We start from the raw sequence: 22,579 nt of genomic DNA, 5'->3' as shown, positions 1-22,579 counted from the left end.
TACCTTTAAATATTCATTAAAAATCTCAATTTCATCATCCAATAACTAAAATCATATGAATTCATCAATGGTAACTTCCAAAAAATAAAAACTAATGAAATAGTAAGTTGGACCTAGTTGTAAAAGTCTAAAACATAAAAATTTCAAGGAAAAGCAAGAATTAAACTTACATGAAGTTAAAATATGAAAAATCAACTTAAACCCTCTTCAATAGCTGTTTTTAGCTGAAAATGATGAAGAATTGCCTAGAAACCCTTAGGTTTTCTAATTTGTATGTTTAATTTCACCTTATTTACAATTTTACCATTAATCAAAAAAATCCTTGATTTTTTTCATGCTATGCCGCCTCAGCCATTTAAAATGGGTCCATTTGCCCTATTAGCCCTCATTTATTTACTATTTAGACTATTTAATCACTTTAATAAGTTTTGTACCTTTTCAATTTAGTTCTTTTTAATTAATTGACTACCGAAACGTTAAAATTTTGTAACGAAATTTTAATACTATCTTAATGCACTTCGTAAATATTTTTATAAATATTTATGACTCGATTCATAAAACTGAGGTCTCAATACCTTATTTTCTAATTCAATTAATCTAATAAATCCTTATAAACACAAATTTACTAATTTAAAAAATCTTTTAAAAACCACATTTGGCTCGTAAATATCAAATAATAAAATTTACGAGTTTACTTGCCGAATTTGGTGGTCTCGAACCATTGTTTTTGACATTACTAAAAATCAAGCTATTACATCTCAGTTTATCGAACCAGACACGTGGAGCTTATCGTAGTCCATATAAAGCTTTGGTCAGAGGACACACTAAGTGATCACCATGTGGACCATATTGAACATATCCTGGAGGCTACTGTATAAACACCTCGTTAGTGAAATCTCCATTTAAAAATGCATTATTAACATCAACTTGACGAAGTTGACAGCCTTTAGAGACAACAAGAGATAATATAGTTCGAATAGTAGCAGGTTTGACCACAAGACTAAACGTCACCTTAAAATCACATTCGGGAACCTAAGAACAACTTTTCGCCACGAACTAGGCCTTACAACGAGCAATAATCCTATCAAGATTTTTTTTAACCTTAAATAACCACTTACATCCAATAACCTTCCAATCTGGTGGCAAGGGAACAAGATCCAAGATAGAGTTGTGAATGAGAGCATCATACTCAACTTGAACGGCTAAACACCATTCTTTACTAGCAAACACCTCATCAATTGTGCGCGGTTCACAGTTAAGAGCTTCAACAGAGAGAGCATTAGGTTTAAAAATCCCGACCTTAGATTTCACAACCATGAAATGTGTATTCCCCACATGCGGAGGAATATGCAGAGGAATAATCAGAGGATCAGAAGAAATAGAGGGTGGCCTGAAAGTAGTGAAGCCCGTGGGTAAAGAATTAGAGATATCCTGAAAGTGTACGGAAACATACGGAGTGAAAGATAAACCAGAACTAAGAGGAGATGCCATAACAGGTCGTGTAAGCGAAGACTCAATGGATCTACTAGCCACACCAAAACATAGGCGGACACATACTGTCATGATGAAGAGGATAAAATTACCCTAAGAAACAGAAAACGACTTTCATCAAACACGACGTGTTGGGATAAAATTACCTTACCATCCGGGGTAAGGCATTGACAACCTTTATGTTGGGAACTATACCCTAAGAATGTGTATGACTGAGAGCGAAAATCTAATTTATGGGAAAGGAATGGTCGTAGATACCGAAAAAAATAGCACCCGAACACACGTAAATGATCATATGTGGGATCCTGGCCATGAAGAACTTTAAAAGGAGATTACCCTTTCAGAACGGATGTGGGAAGACGATTAATAAGATGAACGACACAACAAAATGCATAGCCCTAAAAACCCATAGTAAGATTTGCCTGAACTAACAAAGTAAAGCCTATTTTGTTTAGTCGATGTTTACATTCAGCCACCCCATTTTGTTCGGATGTATATAGACAGGATAGCCGGTGAATGATTCCATGTTCTGTCAATATGGGCTTGAATGCATGAAACTCACCGTGCAATCACTTTGAAACTATTTAATATCTCTCACAAACTATGCTTTGACCATCCGCTGAAACTGAATAAATCAATCCATAGCCTGCGACTTAGGCTGAATAAGATAGAGCCAAGTATAGCGAGTGCACATGTCAATAAACAAAACATAGTACCAATGATTGCCGCAAGAACAGACGCATGTCCCCATAAATCAGAGACAACCAAAGCAAATGGTTCATTATATTCAGTGGTAGAGTGAGGGAAATGTAATTTATGAAACTTCCCCTTCTGACAAGTAATACTAACAGTAATAAGACAAGAATTATTTGATATAATCTAACACTTATCTAAAACAGACTTAACCACATGAGAAGAGGGGTAAGCAAGTCTTCGATGCCACAAAGTAAAAATATCACAATTGTTAGTAGAGGACTGAAGTCCAGTTTCTGATGCAGAAGGAACTATAACAGAGTGAACAGAAGAAATTAGAGAGAATTGGTTGAGTCTATCACAAATGTGGCCTAGTAGAAAAATTTTCTAAGTCTTGATGTCCTTAATAACACAGTAAAATGAATGAAATTTAAAAAAAACACGTTATTTTCAAGAGCAAACTGAGAAACAGCCAGGAGATTCTTCCGTATAGTTGGCACATACAAAACATTAGACAAAATGGAGTAACTTAGTCTTTTTGGGTAAAACAGAGTTACCAACACACGAAATTTTGGTGGGAGTCTCATCACCCATGAGGAGAGGAGAGATACCTGAGTATGGTGTAGACTCATTCAGGGTAGAGGCTTTTCGACAAACATGATACGTAGCCCTTGAATTTGGATACCAAGATGACGTTCCTATAGGCATAAGAATATATGAGTCATTATTGTCAAAATTACACCCAAAATGAGTTGCATTAGCATTAGACCCAGTAGAATTCGAGAAATCAGACACATAAAAGTCAGGAACTTGAGGCAACCCAACATAAGGTGGCACCGAAATAGGATGAACACGAGCACGACATTTTTTCATCAAGGGACTGCATGACCCAGAATTCGGTCTAAAATCACCACTACCGATAAGCCAAAGTCTCTGTCCATAATCAAGAGAGCCCTCAAACAGGACACAATTCAAAACTGGCCCACTAGGAGGAAAATTTCCACCAAAATTGTGGCCTACAGCAAATGGCCCAAGAGAATGACCATTCATGATCGGCGCAGCAGCAGTCAGCCCAAGGAAAAGACCATACATAATCAGTCTAGCACTAAGCCTGCCCGAAGGCCCAAAATCGTGGCCTGCCCCATCACCATATGTAACAAAAAGGCGAGGAGCAACCCTAGGTTGTGAGAAATGCGGAGGAGCTACAATTGTCGTTGAACTACCCCACCAGCCTCTAGGGAGAAATGTTTGCAGCGTCAGTAAGAAGAAACCAGCAATCTGCCCGGGGAACGGCATCGGGCAACTGACAGGCGGCACACTGGGCAACCCACCATGGACACTAAAACCAACAACTCCCAAACCTGGATCAGCAAAGGTAAATGATGAGAAAGGCCTCGCCATCGACGTCGAACCACTGTAGTTGCGATTAAAACGATAGTAGCACTGTTGAGCCAAATGGCTAAACCAGCCACAGATCTGACATTGGATGCTATAACGAAAGCCCCTCTCATGACTAGTGGAGGGACGACCGCCACGCACAGCATCTACCACCATCAGTAGCGAAACCGCCTTTACCAAATGTGCATGAATCGACACCTCTTGCCCGTTCGAGCCTGACAACTCTCGTACTCCAAAAGAACATCAATGAGACGTTGTATAGGCAAAGGCTCTAATGAAAAAGGCGCAAAGGTGAGTATTGCGTCAAACTCTTATGGCAAGCCCGCAAGCACAATCTCCACCTTCTCCGTTTCTAAAATTTGTGATCCAAAAGCATCAAGTAAGGCACAGGTGTTCTGGATCTTTGTGATGTATTCCTTGATCGACAGAGCACCCTTTTTAGTCGAGTGTAACTCATGTCGGATGCGAGAGATCTTGGCCCCAGTAACAGCGGCAAAGAGACGAGTAACAATTATCCAGACGTCACATGTCACCTTAGCATCTGTGAAACACGATAAAAGAGACGAGATAATAGTAGAAAGAAGTCAAGAAGCAAGTAACTTATCCTATTGAAAATACGAAGAAGCGTCAGGATTCGAAACCATAGATCCGTCCGGCGAATGCAAGAATCTTAGCGGAGCAGGTAGTGTCCCTTCTAAAAAACCAGTCAAATTATATCCTTCAGTAATCAAACAGATATGCTGCTACCATTGAATGAAGTTACTGTCATCCAGCTTAACAGTGTCGTGACGAGAGAAGGACTGAACAGCTGAGTGCCGGTGAACGACGAACAATCGTGAGTAGCAGTGGTAGAATCAGTAGAAGCAGAAGTGGCCATAAAAGCACAATACACAGGTCTCTTGAAACTAGGCGACTGATACCATGTTAATATCTCTAGTAAGATTGAAAATATTCTCAGAAATTGAATTGATTATCGTTATTCTTGAATCTGTACAATCAATAGTATTTATAAGTGTTGTATGAGTAACTATTGCTAACAATTTAGTAACTACATAACAATTTGTATAACAACCTAACAGACTTAACAGAGGACTAACAGAGTGCTTTCTTAGACTCTTAACACTCATCTACGTATACGTATGTTTTTAAGACATGCATAATCACCAAATGGAATTCTGACTATTCAAAATTAAAGCAATATTGTAGCATTAGGGAAATTGATGAGTTTTCTCAAAATTATCATACGCAATTTCCTTTATTGCTCTTAATGTTCAAATGCCCTGCTCAAATACAAGTGAATAAAACAATTATTTTACAATAAAAAAATTACAAGCTTTGAAAATCTTCCCAGCTTTCAACATTCGATTCACTCAATTATAAATTTTAGGCACATTTTAGAAATTTATGGCATCATGATTAAATATTAAATTCAAACCACAATGAAATAAGGTACCAATTTCTAGAGGATACGAGAGTGCTATAATTTTTCTCGTATGTAACTAACTCATAAATCTAATTTTTCTCTCAGCTTCAACGTAAACTGAAAATAATCTTTCAAAAAAAAAAAGAATTTTGAGGTAATTTATAGGTGACTAATCACACCTAGCAAAAAAAATCGATGGCGACTCCTATTTTTTTAATAAAACTGTAGTGTTTTAAAATTGAAAATTTCATGTTCTTTCAAATATCGTCAAGCTAAATTTTGTTCAAAAAATGGTTTCGACAACTTGGTGACTCCGCTAGAGCCATTTTTAAGATTTGAGATTGAAGTTAATTCCATGTTGTTTAAATTTTCAATTTATTAGTTCAATTGATATTCAATTATGATCCCTTCATTTTTATGTTGGTCATGCATTCATGCATCTTTGTGTACATATTTTCTTTAATTAATATGTTTTGATTATTTTTTTTAGTGTTTCATCTTTTTCTTTATTATGTTATTTATTTTATGATAAGTTTTACGTTTATCTAATTTGATTCTTAATAAAAAAAGTTACAAACAAGTTAAATTTACATTATAGTCTAATCTTTTCATAATCTATGCTTAAAATCTATCAATTTCAAGCCTATTTCTTCAAGAAATCAGCAATGGAAACTTTTAAAACTTTAACAGTTTATCAAATTGGTGCATGGGCTAGCTAAAACAAGCTCCCATTACCTCAAATCTATAGAAATTATAAGAAAAGAACTTGAATTACTTACCAATTTAATGGTTAAATGATTTAGCTTCAAAAATGGTTTTCTTCTTTTCTTCCTAGGTTGGAACCAAGTAAGAAAGGATGAAGAAGATGACATCTCTCTCTTTCTTTCCACTTATTTGGGTATTTATATCTTAATTAAAACTTACTTAATTTAATAATCATGTTTAATTTAACTAAATTAATCATTAAAAATGCTTAATGAACATGCAGTCATCTTCCACTATCACTTGATTAAAATGGATTAATTACTATATTGGACTTTTGATTTGACTAATTGCTATTTAGGTCCTCAAGTCTTTTTGTCAATTAAAACTCTACAGCGATTGTACTTTATAATTTAGTCCCTAAGTCTTAACTAACTATTAATTTGACAAAATTACTTGACCAATCTTCAACATATTTTTATATTATCTCCTTAAATGTTCATATTTAACATTTACGAACCCGGTTTACAAAAATGAGATTTTGAAATCGCATTTTTTGGTACCACTAAAAATTAGATCGTTATAGTGATGAAGGCAATAAGAAAGTAACATGAGGTTTGAGTAGTAAATACAGACTCTCAAGACTTCTGAGAAATGACTAAGACAACATGTGATATGAGAGCCACTTGAAATGGTCTAAACTCTTAGGGATTCTAAGCGATGACTGGGGTAACATGTTGATATATGAACCACTTGAAGGAAGTTGAAGTTTTGGAAGCTTCTAAACTAGAGTGTCACATCGGAAAAGATTAAAGATTACATTAGAAAGATTACAGGAAGTGCCAATTTGAAACTATAATTATGTGCTTTTGAGTATTGGGTGAAGGGTTGGAGAATTTGTTTTTCATTGTGAAAAATAATGATCAAATGATACTCGTGACATTCATTACATTTGATTGTATAGTTTAGCATCCATGACTTGCATGACATTCATTGCATAAATTCATTCATACCAAGAATGTTTATAGCAAGGAATTGAGCTTTGTTCTCGCTTGGAGGTATCTTGGTATGACATTTTGGTTAAACTTCTATTGTCTGGAATTTTTGAATGAAACTTCTTAGGTAAGAGTTTTTAAAAATAATGATTAAACTTTTATCTCATGAAATGTTTTATCAAATCTCTCTAGAGAAATATTTTGAAATAATAGAGTTTCTTGTTTAGGAAATTCAATTGAAAAGTTTTCAAGCCTCTCACGAGGTTATGTTCCCCCTCTCTTGAGGATGTTATTAGATCTCCTGTAATGGCTTGAATTTTCAAGGGTGTCGGAACAGTGATTCGAGATCACTAAATCCGACAAATGAGTAGAAAATATTATTAATTTGGTGAGTATAAGTTAAATGTGAAGTTAGGAAAATTTTTGAAATAGTGAATAGCACACTAGAAATAAATATTAAAATAATTAGAATCGAAAACGAGGTATCGAGACCTCAAAGATTTTAAACCGAGCTATAAATATTTTTATAAATATTTATGGAGTGTTAAAAGTTAGTATTAAAGTTTCGTCAAGAAATTTTAAAGTTCGATAATTAATTGAACAAAAGGACTAAATTGTAACAAAGCAAAATTATGGGAAATGATTAAATTGCTTAAATGATAAAAGAAAGAGGGCTTAAAAGGCATGAAATCAGTAAGAAAATAAGGAGAATTAAGGGTAAAATTGAAATATTGCAAAATTTACTTAATAAAGCTAGGATCAAAGTGGAATTATCTAGATTTCTCTTTATTTTTCTGCATTCTCATCAGCAAAAACACCATAAAAGGGTTTCCTTAAGCTATTTTTTCATATTTTTATTGCAAGTAAGTTCAATTCTTGATTATTTCTTGAAATTTTTGTGTTTTTGTGACTTTTACAACTAGGCCCACTTGTTGAATTCATTAGTTTTTGATTCTATGAAAGAAATTGAAAATTGCTATGAATATGTGTTGGAAGTATATGACGATTTAGGATGGAATTAGAGCTTTAAATTGTTTATATGCTGATTTTATTGAAAGAATTGAATAGAAAGTGAATGCTTGAGACCTAATAGTAAAAAAGTTTGAAGTTAGGGTTTTATGTGGAAATTATGAATTTCAATAGTTGTTAAATAACTTATAATGTCTAGGTAAAGTACTAATTGTGAAAATTTAGCTTAATTGAGAGGTTAATTGAGCAAGGACTGAATTGTATGAACTGTGAAATTTGGGGCAAAATGGAAATTAACATTTTGCACTAAAACAGTTTTGGACAGCAACAGTAGTCTAACTTTGAAAAATCACCAAAAATTGTGGGAATCAAATTAAAGGATGAATAAAAGATGAAATTAAAGCTTATTGAGTCTAGTTTCTCATAAAAGAAACAGTGTAAGCAATGAAATTGTAAATCATGAGATATATTTGTTGATGAATTGAGAATAAAATAACAATGCGAAAATTGAATAAATGATCAAATTGAGTGGAACGTCAGATTTGAGTACTTCTGATCAGTAACAAGTGACAAGTGATAAGTGGTAGCTTTAGCTACACTTATCTGATCAGTGACAAGTGACAAGTGATAAGTGTGATCCGTGTAAGACCGTGGCAAGGCTATGGCTTCGGAAAGTGATAAGTGATCATACGCAAGACCATAGTTATACTATGGCAAAGTGGAAGTGAAGTACTCAATTTTTCGTAACCGTTCCCTAATTTGATTAAGGATGGTAAGTGACAAATGGGCCCAAAAGAGTTATAGTAAATGGATAAATAGTAGTAAGTTTATACCAGGGGACTCACCAGTGATTGTGGTTGACAAGTAAACTTAGTAATGGAGTATAATGTATAAGTGTATGAATGTTTGGTAAGATTTATGTTTTATGCCTATGAATTTACTAAGTTTCTATAAGCTTACTTGAGTGTATTCAATGTCACTTGTAGATTGACGTGAAAATATACAGAGGATCGGATCAACACTGAGGATCACACGATCCAGATTATCTCCGGTAGCTTTTGTAAATTTCCTTTTTGATTTATATATCATATATATAGTTTGTTGATTATATAAATGCCAAAACTTGTTTAATGAATATGTATTAAAGTAAAGAGTGATGAATATGTTAAATCTTATAATTATAATAGAAGTATGATTTGGTATCAAATTGATTGAAATGGATTGGTTGGTTTGGATTGGTCTCGGTTTTAAAAATTGCAGGGAAGGTTGGATATTTATAAAGGGATTATATTGAGTTCATATAAAAAAAATTTGGGATTTTGCGAAAAATTCCCTATGGTTTGATTAAATCCCAGTTTGGTCCTGAAGTATGTTTTGGGCTTTGGAGACCCATCTAAAGGACGTCATGACATGTTTCAGTAAATAAATAGTAATTAACTTGTAATAACGGAAAATTAGTTCGGTAAACTCCGGTAATGCCTCGTACCCTATTCCGACAGTGAATACGGGTAGGGGGTGTTACATCTCCCTTGAGATGTTCTTTCCCAAATCTCTCAAAGATGCTTATAGATATATTTTCAAACCCTCTCTTGAGGACACTTTTAGATCTCTCTTGAGATACTTTTGAATCCTCTCTCGAGGATGCTTTCATATCTCCCTTGAGATATATTTTCAAACCCTCTCTTAAGTATACTTTTAGATCTCCTTTGAGATGCTTTTAAATCTTCCCTCGAGAATACTTTCATATCTCTCTTGAGATATATTTTCAAACCCTCACTTGAGGATATTTGTAGGTCTCCCTTGAGATACTTTCGAGTCCCCTCTCGAAGATGCTTTCAGATCTCTCATGAAATATATTTTCAAACCCTCTCTTGAGGATACTTTTAGATCTCCCTTGAGATATTTTCAAATCCTCCCTCAATGGTGCTTTTATATCTCCCTTGAGATATATTTTCAAACCCTCTCTCAAGGAAGCTTTCATATATCTTCAAACGCTCTCTTGAGGATACTTGTAGCTCTCCCTTGAGATACTTTTGAGTCCTCTCTCGAGGATGCTTTTAGATCTCTCTTGAGATATTTTCAAATCCTATCTCGAGGGTGCTTTCAGATTTCCTATGAGATTTATTTTGAAGCCCTCTCTTGAGGATGCTTTTAGATCTCTCTTGAGATATTTTCAAACCCTATCTCCATGATGCTTTCAAATCTCCTATGAGATATATTTTCAAACCCTCTCTTGAGGATGCTTTTAGATCTTTCTTGAGATATTTTCAAACCCTATCTCGAGGATGCTTTCGAATTTCCCTAGAGATATTTTCAAACCTCTCTGAAGGATGTTTTTAAATCTCACCAAAATGTTTTAAATCTCTCACATGAGGCAAAGTTACTTAGTAGCATGTTTGGACTTTTCTTAAGGTCTATTTTCTTGTTTTAGCTTTCAAAGAGTGTTGAGCCTCGAGATTGTTGTTGAGATCTTTTCAATTGTCTTTTATTAAAAATCGAATTCTCTGTCGAGGTCTTTTTAATTGTCTTTTATCAAAATCGAATTTGTTTTCAAAAAGGGCTCGAGCCTCGGATTGTTGTCAAGGTCCTTTTAGTTTTCATTTTCATCAAAGGTTGAATTCATTTTTAAAAAATGGGTCAAGTATTGGGACTTTTGTTGAGGTCTTTTTACGTTTTCATTTTATTACTAGCCGAATCCGTTTTAAAAAATGGGTCAAACCTCAGGATTGTTGTCGAGGTATTTTTACTTTTCATTTTACCAAAAGTCAAATCTATTTTCAAAAATGAGTTGAACCTCGAGATTTCTGTTGAAGTCTTTTTCAGTTTTTCATTTTATTAAAACTCGAATCTGTTTTTAAAAATGGGTCAAGCCTAGAGATCATCGTTGATGTCCTTTTAATTTTTCATTTTATCAAAAGTCAAATTCATGTTCACAAAAATGGTTGAGCCTCGAGATTACCTTGGAGGTAAATAAGTTCACGATCCTGAATAAAAAAATAGTTACTTTTGGTCTTTGCATTGTTCCTGAGTCTCAACAACATGCAAAGAGGACAGTTCCAATGGCCTCAGCCATGATAACAGGCAAAGTACTGGTAGGAGGTTCATTACAGAGTAAAATAGTTAACAGCAGATCCAACGGCACAAAACCACTTCCTAGTACAACCACAGCATCAGCACTCCATTGTCTTTCTCTTAGCGATATGGTTTGAATAGTAGTCAAGAACAGACTGCAATCATCAACCAAGACATTATTATTCATGTTTAAAATAAGGTTAATCAGTGGGGTAGCATCAACTTTAGCTTGAAGTTTCTCGACGTCTCTATTGATTGCCAAATGGAACCCATCCCTATCAAATTATATACGCAGAATCAGAAATGATGTTAAGCCTCTATCTCATTATAAATTTTTGGAGATTAGAATAAGCTTTTTACCATTTTTTGAAGTATGAGAATGTTAAACAACCTAATGTGTCCATCACTCTTTGGCTTTGCTCCAATACAGTGAGAGATTTAAATTGTAGTTTTGTATTTTTAAGTACACCTTCTATATTAACTCGTTTTTGTTCTTTTAAAAATATATCCACGTCTCAAACATATGAAAATATATTCATTTTTTATTAATACGTCACATATTCCTATATCCAATATTTACACGGTACACAAAGCAATAAACCAATACGATATGTCACCCCCACCATACCCAAAAACATATCTTGGTCCTCCAAGTCCAAGACAGCCTGGAATTTGCTGTTGATGTATGTTACTTATTTTTCGTAGGTAATTATAAGCAATTTCCCAACTTTTTTTACCCATCCCTAGCAGGACTCCTCGCTATGTTATAAATAAACCCCCTTCGGGGGCTCATTTATCGCCAACCCTCGTAAGAAAACATTAGCTAAATTACACTTCCTTTGGTTTTTTTAGCGTTTTTTGGCTCCTACAAAGCAAAGAAAATGAAGCTTGTCTTCGTGACATTCCTGCTTGTTTCTCTTATTCTAAGCTCCTCTCTCTTCGAGGTGTCAATGGCAGGTTGGACATGAACAAACAAAGCTAAAACAAACGGAAAATCTCAAACTTTGTTTTTCTTTTTCCCAAGTATTTGTAAAAGCTAATGATTGAGTTTGTGATTTTCATGAATGGGCAGGTTTCTGCAATTCCAAGTGTAAGATAAGGTGCTCAAAGGCAGGGATTAGAGCTAGATGCTTGAAATACTGTGGAATTTGCTGTGCGAAATGCAAATGTGTTCCATCAGGGACATACGGGAACAAGCATGAATGCCCTTGTTACAGGGACCTGAAGAACTCCAAGGGCAAGCCCAAGTGCCCTTAGATTCTTTTTGCTTTATATTTTGTATTTCAATCACTTTTCCTAAACATCAGGACCCATTTAAGGATTCCATTAGGCTATTTAATTAAGGTTTATTTAAGTCAAGTTTTTACCTAGTATATGTTAATGAAAAAAAAATATGGGTCCTTTCATGGTTTATAATTATGTTGCCTCATTTTATTTAATTTAATTTTCATGTACCATGTTACTCGAGTTTGAGGACCTCTTTGTTGAGCCTTATATTGAATATTTGTTATTCAGATGTAATAGAAAATATTATGCTAAAAACTCATTTTGTATAACAAATTAAGTTTGTGTGACGTGTTAACTTGATATCCTCATAATAATTCAATTAAGAAAATTTGATTTTTATATGAAATGCTTATGTTTAAAGATTGAACGTGAGTGTAAAAGAAAAGAATTAATGTATGATTACTTTAGTTGAATATATTCTTTTATAAATATAAAAATAATATTAATTCTGTTTTCATCACAAAATATAGTATATATAAAAGTTAAATAAAATTTTCAGATAGCACTAATATGTTACAGTTTGCCATAAAAGCTTAATCATTTGAAGGTAGGTTTCTCTAAATATTTTAATGCCCAACTTAATTTCTATTTTAATTGATTCTCAATATTTATTTATAGGATCATTTTATTTTATTTTTATGGTTTCATTCAAAATTTAAATGTGTTGATTAAATTACTTTTGCTAATATTTTATATTTATTTTGATATATCTTCAAGCATTGAGAGTAAAATGTTCTTAATATAAATTTTTATTTGTAAATTTTTAGTTTTAAGATTCGATTTTGTGTTTGTAAATTTCTTTTTTTATTGTAATGTAATTATTTGTATAAACAAATAAGTTATATGTTTAAATTTCACTATATGTAATATTTTCTCTAAAATATTATTTATTTTTGCGATCAACAAGTGTTGAGTGCAATGGTAAAATACATTGCGTTTCCAATGGAAGATGTATGTTAGAACCTTAGAGAATACATTGTTGAGAAGGGCAACCATAAACTCCGATCATAGATCATAAAACAGATATGAAGAATAAAAAAGAAGTCATTGGTCGAATCATTGAATTGTTCAATTTGTTATATATATCTATATATATTAAGCTTACAACTATAAATCTAGTACAATTATAAATACGTATAATGATAAATTTAGTTCTCAATGTTTGTATTTCTTGTCAATTTGATCTTTATTACTATTTTAGTTAAATTTAGTTATCAGCCTTTCAAAAATAATTAATTTACTTTTGTTTAGCGTAAACTTTGACTAAATTATTATTATTTTTAACACTGTTGGCTTGGTAACCCGCATGACAGTCCACGTGTACTTCACGTTGACATGACATTATTTGTTTTATATGTCATTCAACAAATAATTTTAAAAAATATGTTTTGATTCTAAACTATTATCATAAAATTAATTTGCATAATTAATAAATTTAATTTTAAATTAACTTTTACTATTAAATTGAGACATAATGAAAATTTTAGCCCTTAACATTTACATCTTTTGTTAATTTGACCCTCAACTTTTTAAAAATAGTCGAATTGCTTTAATGGAAATACCGATTAAAATGTTAAATTTTTAAACATGATAACTCGTATGGCAATCCATGTGTACTTCATGCTAATTTTTATTTATTTATTTGAATGTTTTTATAAAATTTAAATTATTTGTTGATGTGACATATAATATAAATAATGTAATGTCATAATGAAGTATACATAGACGGTCAAACCAGCATTATTAAAAATTAATATTTTAGTGAGTATTTCCAATAAAAAGTAATTTGACTCTTTCCGAAAGATAAATAATTAAATTTAATTTTTTTAAAAATAAAAACTAAATTAATAAAAGATATAAACATTGAATGCTAAAATAATGATTATACCTTGAAATAAATTATAAAAATACTTTTTGGAAACATAAAAGGACAAAACAACCAAACAAGGCAAAAGTAGCAACCTAACCTACCATGTTTGTGCTGAGTGTATATTCTCCATTTTCGACCATTTCTTCCCCTACTCATGTTATTCCAACTTAAATACGAGTGTCAGATAGGATTTATACTGTTTGGCCCCTAAATATTTAATATTGCTATTTGACTCTCGTTTTGAATAATACCATATTTTTTTATATATTTTATTTTCAAATTGTTAGATAACAAAATCAGATTAGTGACGATTTAAGGCTCGGGATTCTCAAATCATCATCAATACTAATAATTTAGTGTTAATTTTATTAAAATACTATCGATTTCATATTATTTTGATAAATAGTTCTAAACACATATTATATAAGTAAATAATTTAATTTTTTATAATATTTAGGTAAAAAAAAGCCTTCTTTGGGTCTCAACTCTTTTTTATAAAATTATTTAGAATTTAATTTAACATTTGATAATTTATTTATTTATTTTATTAATTTAATTATCTTTATTAAATGTATTCATTTGTATTAATATCTCCATTATATGTTTATAAAGAAAACAAATAGATTTTTTTTCAAAATATTTATATATATATAATTAGGGCAAGATAAGGTTATTTTGGAATTGAACTCAAACTCTTATGCCTCACAGCATAATCTTCATATTATCAAATTGTTGACATGCTTTTAAATTGAGATTTTAACCCAAACAAAAATTTTGACTTTACATTGAAATTACTTTCTTATCCTCGTTAAAAAAAATTAAACACATCTTCTACTTCACAATATTACGTCTAAAATGAATATTTCATTTTTTTTCAAAATAAATTTTTTTATAACAATATATAAACTATCCAACTTTTTAAAAAGTATTCATTCAGAATAGCTTGTATCTTACCGTTTTAAAAATATTCATTCAGAATAACATTCTAATTGAAACTGAGGGTCTGTTTGATTGACGGAATTGATTTTCCAGAAAATCATTTCCAACTTTTCCAGCGTTTGATTGGCGGAAAACATTTTCCATTTGGAAAATGAACTCCAAAACAAGGGAAAATGGGTTACATTTTAGGGAAAATGTCTTACCCTTTCAATTTCCGTAAGACATTTTCCGTGCTCTCCTCTCTATCGCCTCTTTCATTCCTTCCTTCATTTCCGTAGAAAAGCGCTTCATTTATCGATTTTCCAATAACTTGTTTTTTAATTATTCAATACTTTTTTAACACAATTACAAATAATTTATTTGATATTAGTTTTTTCAATTTATAACGATTAATATTGTAGCTTAATAATTAAGTATTATTATAAATAAATCATTGCAATATATGTAAAAATAATTTAAAATATAAAAATTTATTAATATATATTAATATATGTAAAAACAACTTTTCCGAAAAATATTTTCAAAAATCGCCAAGCAGCAGAAAATATTTTACATGATTCAATCAAACACCGAAAATATTTTCCAAGAAATCATTTTACGAGAAAAGTAAAACATTTTCCAGAAATTATTTTACGGAAAATATTTTACTGGCAATCAAACAGACCCTGAGGGTGCGTTTGGTTCGCTGTATTGGATTAGAGGTGTATTGGGATTAGAGGTGTATTGGATTAGAGGTGTAATAGCTAATCCACTGTTTGGTTGAATGTAATGGAATAGAGGCGTAATAGTAATCTTGTGTTTGGTTGAATGGAATAGAGGTGTAATAGCATAATGGAAAAAACTAAAATGACTAGAATACCCTTAGCATAAAATTGTTTTGGTAAATGATTATTGTTATTGTTATTTAAATTTTAATAAGATTATTATTATCAGTAATAAATATTTTAATCATATTTAAACATAATTATAATTAAATATATTTTAATTAAAATATATAATTTAATAAAATTCTTATAATTAGCAGAAAATTGTTTTGGTAAATGATTATTGTTAATGTTATTTAAATTTTAATAAGATTATTATTATCAGTAATAAATATCTTAATCATATTTAAACATAATTATTATTAAATATATTTTAATTAAAATATATAATTTAATAAAATTCTTATAATTAGCGAAATTTGTTATTGTTATTTAAATTTTAATAAGATTATTAATATCAATAATAAATAATTTAATCATATTTAAACATAATTATTATTAAATACATTATAATTTTGGTATATAATTTAATAAAATTCTTAATAATTCATATTCTTATATGAATTTACTCAAATCATAATATAATGAAAATTTGAAATAATTAATATTAAATATATTTTAATTAAAATATATGATTTAATACAATTTAAAATAATTATTATTAAATATAATTTCATAAAATGTTCTTATGAATTTACTAAAATAAAAATATAACTTGAGAATTATTTTTCGCATAAACATAATTAACTTATACTAAGAAAAGTTAGATGAAAATGAAATTGTACATCATAATCCATATGTTATATAGTTTTACAACATCAAAAAGTTTGAACATTGATATTTAATGGTGAGAAAGAAATCTTGACCCATTCCAATCGAAGCAATGAAGGTAAACTAAAGAAAATGATCATTTGATTTGGATGATCGGAATTTTACTCAAAGCATCATACTGCGTGATCGTCGGTTAAACCTTCAATTGACCATAAGGCTGAATATAAATTTGAAGCTTTTTCTTCCATATTCTCTTCTGACTTGTGCTGAACTACCACCTCGGAGGCAATACTCCTACTGATTTTATCGCCAACGGCCTGGATTTTTTCCCCCAACAAGGTGGCAGCCTCCTCAAATGAAGAATACACATCATCACGAGCATCAGATTTCTTCTTTCTCTTGTTTGAAGATGAGGAACCCCCTTGGTCTCTATCTCCTCGCGGATCCGTACCAGAAACATCCATGTCGTCTAAAGAGACGTCAGCTTCGCAGTCATAGAATGTGTTTCTCTCTTCATTCATATCTGTAGTACGTTCATCCTCAGCATGTATTTCTTCAAGAACATCAGCAGCTGTTTGAGCGTCTTTCCCAGTCGCCCGATCTCTTGCGTATATGGCAGTAAGCTGGTTGTAGTAAGGGAAAGAACGATGTCTGAACTGAGAGGCTTCTTTGTGACTCTAAAAAAAACGAGGAAATCATATTAGTCCATGTGTTTTGTAAAAAAACAAATTAATACTTGAAATACATTTTACCTTAACATAGGATTCCCAAACAGCATCTTCAGCAACAACGAGCTGCCTATGCTCGTCCCAACCAAAACCGCTGTTGTTCTGACCATTAAGCATGTCGTAGACGACTGACCATTCCCTTTTTAGGCACCTAATCCGAGATTCAATATTTGGTCTCGCCTTCAACATTGCTCTTGGTAAAGCCTTTTCTAGCATTTTCTCTAGCTCGTTCAAATAACCGGCTTTGAACCCGGTATCAGCATTAAATGTTCCTACATTGTGCAAATCCACCATGCAAGAAACCAAGGCTGCATCCTCTTCTGGAACCCATTTTCTTTTGCTTCCTCGAGAAGCTTGAGAAGAAGCACCCGTTGGTGGAACACCTGACATATTGTTCTTAAGAAAAAAAAACAAATACACATTATTTACTATTTTGAATATCATGAATCAAAAGGTGAACAGTTTATATATATTATATCGGTAGTTCAATACTAAATTTAAATTTATAACACATGCTGAATGAAAAGATAATTAAATAATAATTCAACAAAGTTTAGTACAATACAGAATTGTAATCAAAGACTACCAAAATTTAATAAACTAGATACATAAAATAACATCAACAAATCAATTCAAACTCAAATTGTCCCTAAACCTAACTAATTTCTAGATGTTTGCCATTCATCGAACATTTGGTTGGCTAGTTCCATCCTCCAAGTAGCCCAAGCATCCGATGGATGAATATTTGTTATATTCAGTTCATCGTCATCCACCACATTAGTAGGTAATCCTTCTCCCACCTCCGCTTCAATGGGATCAATACTCATATGGGTTCGAATAAAATTATGGAGCAAACAACATGCAATAATAATTCTATTGTGCACCCTTACAGGATAAAACGATGGACTCCTAAGTATTCCCCATCTAAGTTTTAATAAGCCAAAGCATCTTTCAATGACATTACGTGTTGAGGCATGTTTCATATTAAAAAACTCTTGCGGAGAACTTGGCTGATAACCCTGACGCCACTCGTTCAGATGATATCGCTGTCCTCTAAATGGTGCAAGAAATCCCTCACAATTTGTGTATCCAGCATCAACTAGATAATAACAACCTATAAAATAAATTGGCTAAAAAATGATTAATTCAGCAAACAAAGTTTGATCTTAATGAATAATTCAAATTCCTCTAACTATACACTGTACCATGAGGAACTTTTAGTCCATGTCTTCTACTAATGGCATCTCGAAGCACCCGTCCATCGGCAACTGAACCTTCCCAACCAGGAAGAACATAAACAAATTGCATCTCAGGTGTACAAACACCTAGCATATTTGTTGCTATGTCACCTTTTCGGGTGCGATATCTAGGTTTATCAACTGTTGGCACCCTAATCTTGATGTGTGTTCCATCAAGAGCACCTAAGCAATTCTATATCACATGATATAGAACATTGAGTTAGAACACTATGATTAATCATATTAGTCAACTAAATATTGTACAAGCTATATATAAAACTCAGTCTAATACCTTAAACCATTTCCACCTTGTGTCAGAAGAATCAGCTGTAACTGGGTCCGGCTTTTTAAATAAGACATCTTGTAAGCGTATGACAGCATTTAAAACATTATGAAATACTCTGCTTACAGTTTCCCCGGACCTCCTAAAGTGATGCTTGATAACTCGATTTTTTAGGTGATGGGAGATGATATGTAAAAACATTGCTACTTGCTCATCAACAAGTATGAACCTTGACGACTTCAATCCCCCTATCGATTCTAACATCTCACATAGTTTAAAAAAGGCAGCTCTATTCATCCGTACTTGTTCAATACAAGTCTCGTCACTAGCATATACAAGCCTCTTCACATAATCCCGTTGTGCATAAAAATCTACGGTATAGGACCTAATCCTTAGTCTATAAGTATGTAGGCTAAGGCTGGCACCCATTCTAAATAAGAACCAAATCGCGATTCTACAGATTTCCAACCAAATTGTCAATGCAATACCAATTCTTTGTCGCCTCACACTTTGTGCAATTAAAGGCAGACGAGCCATTACTGCAATATATTAATGTGTTCCATATTGTCAACAAGCAGTAAAAAAAAGTCACATTTCTCTAATCATAATTTCAATAACAGTAAAATTAAATTAAATAATTTATTTGCTTCAATAGGAAGCAATATCACACTATCAAAGAAAAATGATCAGCACAAATTTAGAATCTTAACGAAGCAAAAAATAGAACTTTAACATTAACAATGAATATTTGTTTTCTAATCAACAATGTTACCAAATACTTGTTTTTAATCAAATTATTTTTAATCAATCATAATAACAATGAATATTTGTTTTTAATCAAGTTGTTTAATTGATTATATCTAATGATCCAATTTTAATATATTGAAAATTTGTTTTCTAATCAACAATGTTACCAAATACTTGGTTTTTAATCAAGTTGTTTTTAATCAATCATAATAACAATGAATATTTATTTTTAATCAAGTTGTTTACTTGATTATATCTAATGATCCAATTTTAATATATTGAATATTTGTTTTTAATCAAGTTGTTTACTTGATTATACCTAATGATCCAATTTTTATATGAATTTACTCATGATTGGATTGGGTTAAATTGATACATATTCAAAAGTCGATATATATGTAATGATATATGAATAATATTTTTAATTTGTTTTATTTAAAATATTTTTAAATAATGTGTTGTATATGAATATACACATTTAATTAGTTTTTTAATAAAATGTTTCTAATTTATTACTTCAATTTTAAGCACCTTACAATTTTAATTAGTTTGATTATATCTAATGCCCCATCTAATAGAAATTCACACCAAAAGCTTATGTTATTAGGCTTTAATACCAATTAAAAATGTGTTCGGAAGGACTTGTTAAATAGACTTGTTGTATATACTTGTAGGCATAAATGGTGAGACAAAAATATTTGTTTAAACAAATCCAAGAGCAATTAAGTTCATTTGCTTATGCAATTCAATATCAAATCTTTCTAGAATCTACTACTAAACTCATAATACGATAAAAATAAATACCTAAAAGACCGAAAAAGAAAATAATTTCCAAAAAAAATTAAAAGTCCATGAAAAAAATCAGCATGTATGTGTTTTACTGTGTTTCTCTGTATTTGATTTTGAAGTCTTACAATTTTAGAAGATTGGATAAGTTAACAAACCTCTTCAATTGCAACTACAGCTTCAGCTTGCCAACGATTTTTGTCTGGAGCAAATCGGTAGCTAACAGTCCAATACCTACAAAATTTCACATAGAACATCAATTTCTTTGGAACAACAGTGGTCAGATACACTAGGCGCAAGAAATTTAACAACTGTGCTAATATACAAAATAATTTACACTTCTAAGAATTCGACTAGTATTAAAATCAATCACACATGAATTAGATAGGCACCTATATTTCCTGGTAAAGTATATGAGATCACATATGCTAATTTTCAATCAAACCCCAGTTTTAGGGGACTGCTTCAACGAGACAAGGAATAGGTGAGCAAATAATGGAACTAAAAGTTGTATTAACCCAGGAGATAGAAATAAAGAAAGTAATGAAGAAGAGTAAGAACGACTAGTGATGGGCTAGTGTTTGATTTCATGGCTATGTTAAAATGTTAGGAATCCTTGTTCATTTAGTGAAACAAAGTTGTTTTATGTTTTGGTTTCTTTCTCCCAATCTTGATGCTTATAAAGTTGTAGAAAACGAAAATTTTAAAGTGAGATATCATGTGCAGTTCAGTAGTGGTTTTATTTTTTGTTCAGACTTCAGAGGGTTCATGTGATTAGGCAGGTTATTTTTGACTAATTTTGTTGTTTGTTTGTCTTCCTGAGATAAAAGTGACTAGTTTTATATTTCAAAACAACCATTATTGAGCAAGCATTAAAGGATAGAAAGGAAGTAGAGGGTGAAAATGTTGCTTAGGAGGTAGAAATCTAGAAAGAAGAGAACTAAAACACCACAAAAACCTGCTAGTAGGAAAATGAAACAGTGAGCTAGCATGTAAGCTATATATAAAACTGTGAAAAGGCTAAACTTATATTTATGAACCATAACAATCCAATCTCCATCAATGAAACTAACTGTAGCAAATGAATATTCATAAAATTTAATCCTACTAGGTTGCTAGCTTAACTACTCTTGAACAATAAACACCAAACAGGTCCAAACCCAGCATTAACAAGCACAAAAATATATATTATAGAGGAACAAATGCCCATGGAAAGGGTAAAGAAACCTCATAAAGCCATCAAGCAAACAACTGCAACAAGAACCATTAATAAATGGTACAAATTAACTACCAAAATTGAACAACATTTTCCCGAAATTTTCCAAGATGGATTCTTTAAGATGTCATTTGTGCGAATGAATTGACTAAAGAAATGAATAGCAAACATGGTATTTAGCATTGTTGATTTTTCATGATTTTGGCGAGAATGATCTTTCTGTGGAACTTGTAGGTTCATACAAGTAGAACAAGTCTTGGGGTATATATTGATTTTGAGATTGTTGAATCGAGTCTTGAAGAGTTTAGAGCAACACAACTTGAGATGAAGAATGAATGAAGAAAAATAGCAAATGTCCCAATGACAGATGAAAGCAAAGACAAATATGGGGTAGAGGGGAATAGATCACTGGCCAAATGAAGCACATCCAAATGGCGGTAAAAGTATAAGGAGGCCCTGCAATAGGAATCAAATTGTATTTTAAATTATTCATTGTCCATTAGATCAAAGAACAAATTAATCCTTTCTATTAAAAATTTCATTCATTTGTACTCTTAAAAACTAGCATAACTAATAGAATAATGTGACACGTGGCATCTACCTCATACTAAGGTATGAAGACTAAAGAATGACCAGTTTGCTCTTTGATGTAATGTACAAATATTAATTTACCTATTTTTAGTAAAAGAAACAAAATACAATCTGATTACTAATAGAGGAGCCAGTGTCAATTTCAAAAAAAGCAAAAGAGTCAATGATCATACCAAACTGAAATCACATATCCAGCACATCATCAATCTCCCCTAACAGCAAACAACCATTACAGTTTCATAACTATATTCAAGTAAATAAACTAACGAGTGAGGCGATAAGATCGGACTGTGTAGTCGAAATTGCCAATAGCTCATGTGAAAACAATCTAGTCTCAAATACCACAAAGGAAACTGCAATGAAAAGCATACACAACTCTGTTCAAATTCTTCACAAAAAACCTGTTTATCAATTATTGACCATAGTGGTTAACAATTTAGATCAAACATACATAATGTGGAATGAATTTAGAACAAACAGAATCCGGCAAACATTTCACTCGGAACTGATTGATGATATAATTGAATTATTGAATCCAATCACAGAGAACTATTTACCTAATGAACTAATCCTACTACAGCTGCTAGCTTAACTACTCTTGAACAATAAACACCAA

General features: G+C 31.6%; 1 protein-coding gene across 1 annotated transcript; it reads left to right on the top strand.

Annotated features, from left to right (window-relative positions):
* Positions 1 to 11,520: 11,520 nt before the first annotated feature.
* Positions 11,521 to 12,159, top strand: LOC105771277 (peamaclein). The gene is made up of 2 exons (XM_012592703.2): positions 11,521 to 11,700; positions 11,816 to 12,159. The coding sequence occupies exons 1-2, from the start codon at positions 11,625 to 11,627 to the stop codon at positions 11,998 to 12,000; spliced, it is 261 nt and encodes an 86-aa protein (XP_012448157.1). The 5' UTR covers positions 11,521 to 11,624; the 3' UTR covers positions 12,001 to 12,159.
* The last annotated feature ends 10,420 nt before the right edge of the window (positions 12,160 to 22,579 follow it).

Source organism: Gossypium raimondii, chromosome 5 (assembly GCF_025698545.1).
Source record: "Gossypium raimondii isolate GPD5lz chromosome 5, ASM2569854v1, whole genome shotgun sequence".
Lineage (NCBI taxonomy): Eukaryota > Viridiplantae > Streptophyta > Magnoliopsida > Malvales > Malvaceae > Gossypium > Gossypium raimondii.
Note: the sequence above shows the minus strand (reverse complement) of the source record. Positions and strands in the feature narration are given on the sequence as shown.

Coding starts and splice junctions, on each gene's coding strand:
- LOC105771277 (XM_012592703.2), top strand. CDS start 11,625: ATGAAGCTTGTCTTCGTGACATTCCTGCTTGTTTCTCTTATTCTAAGC. Junction 11,701..11,815: donor CTTCGAGGTGTCAATGGCAG/GTTGGACATGAA, acceptor ATGAATGGGCAG/GTTTCTGCAATTCCAAGTGT.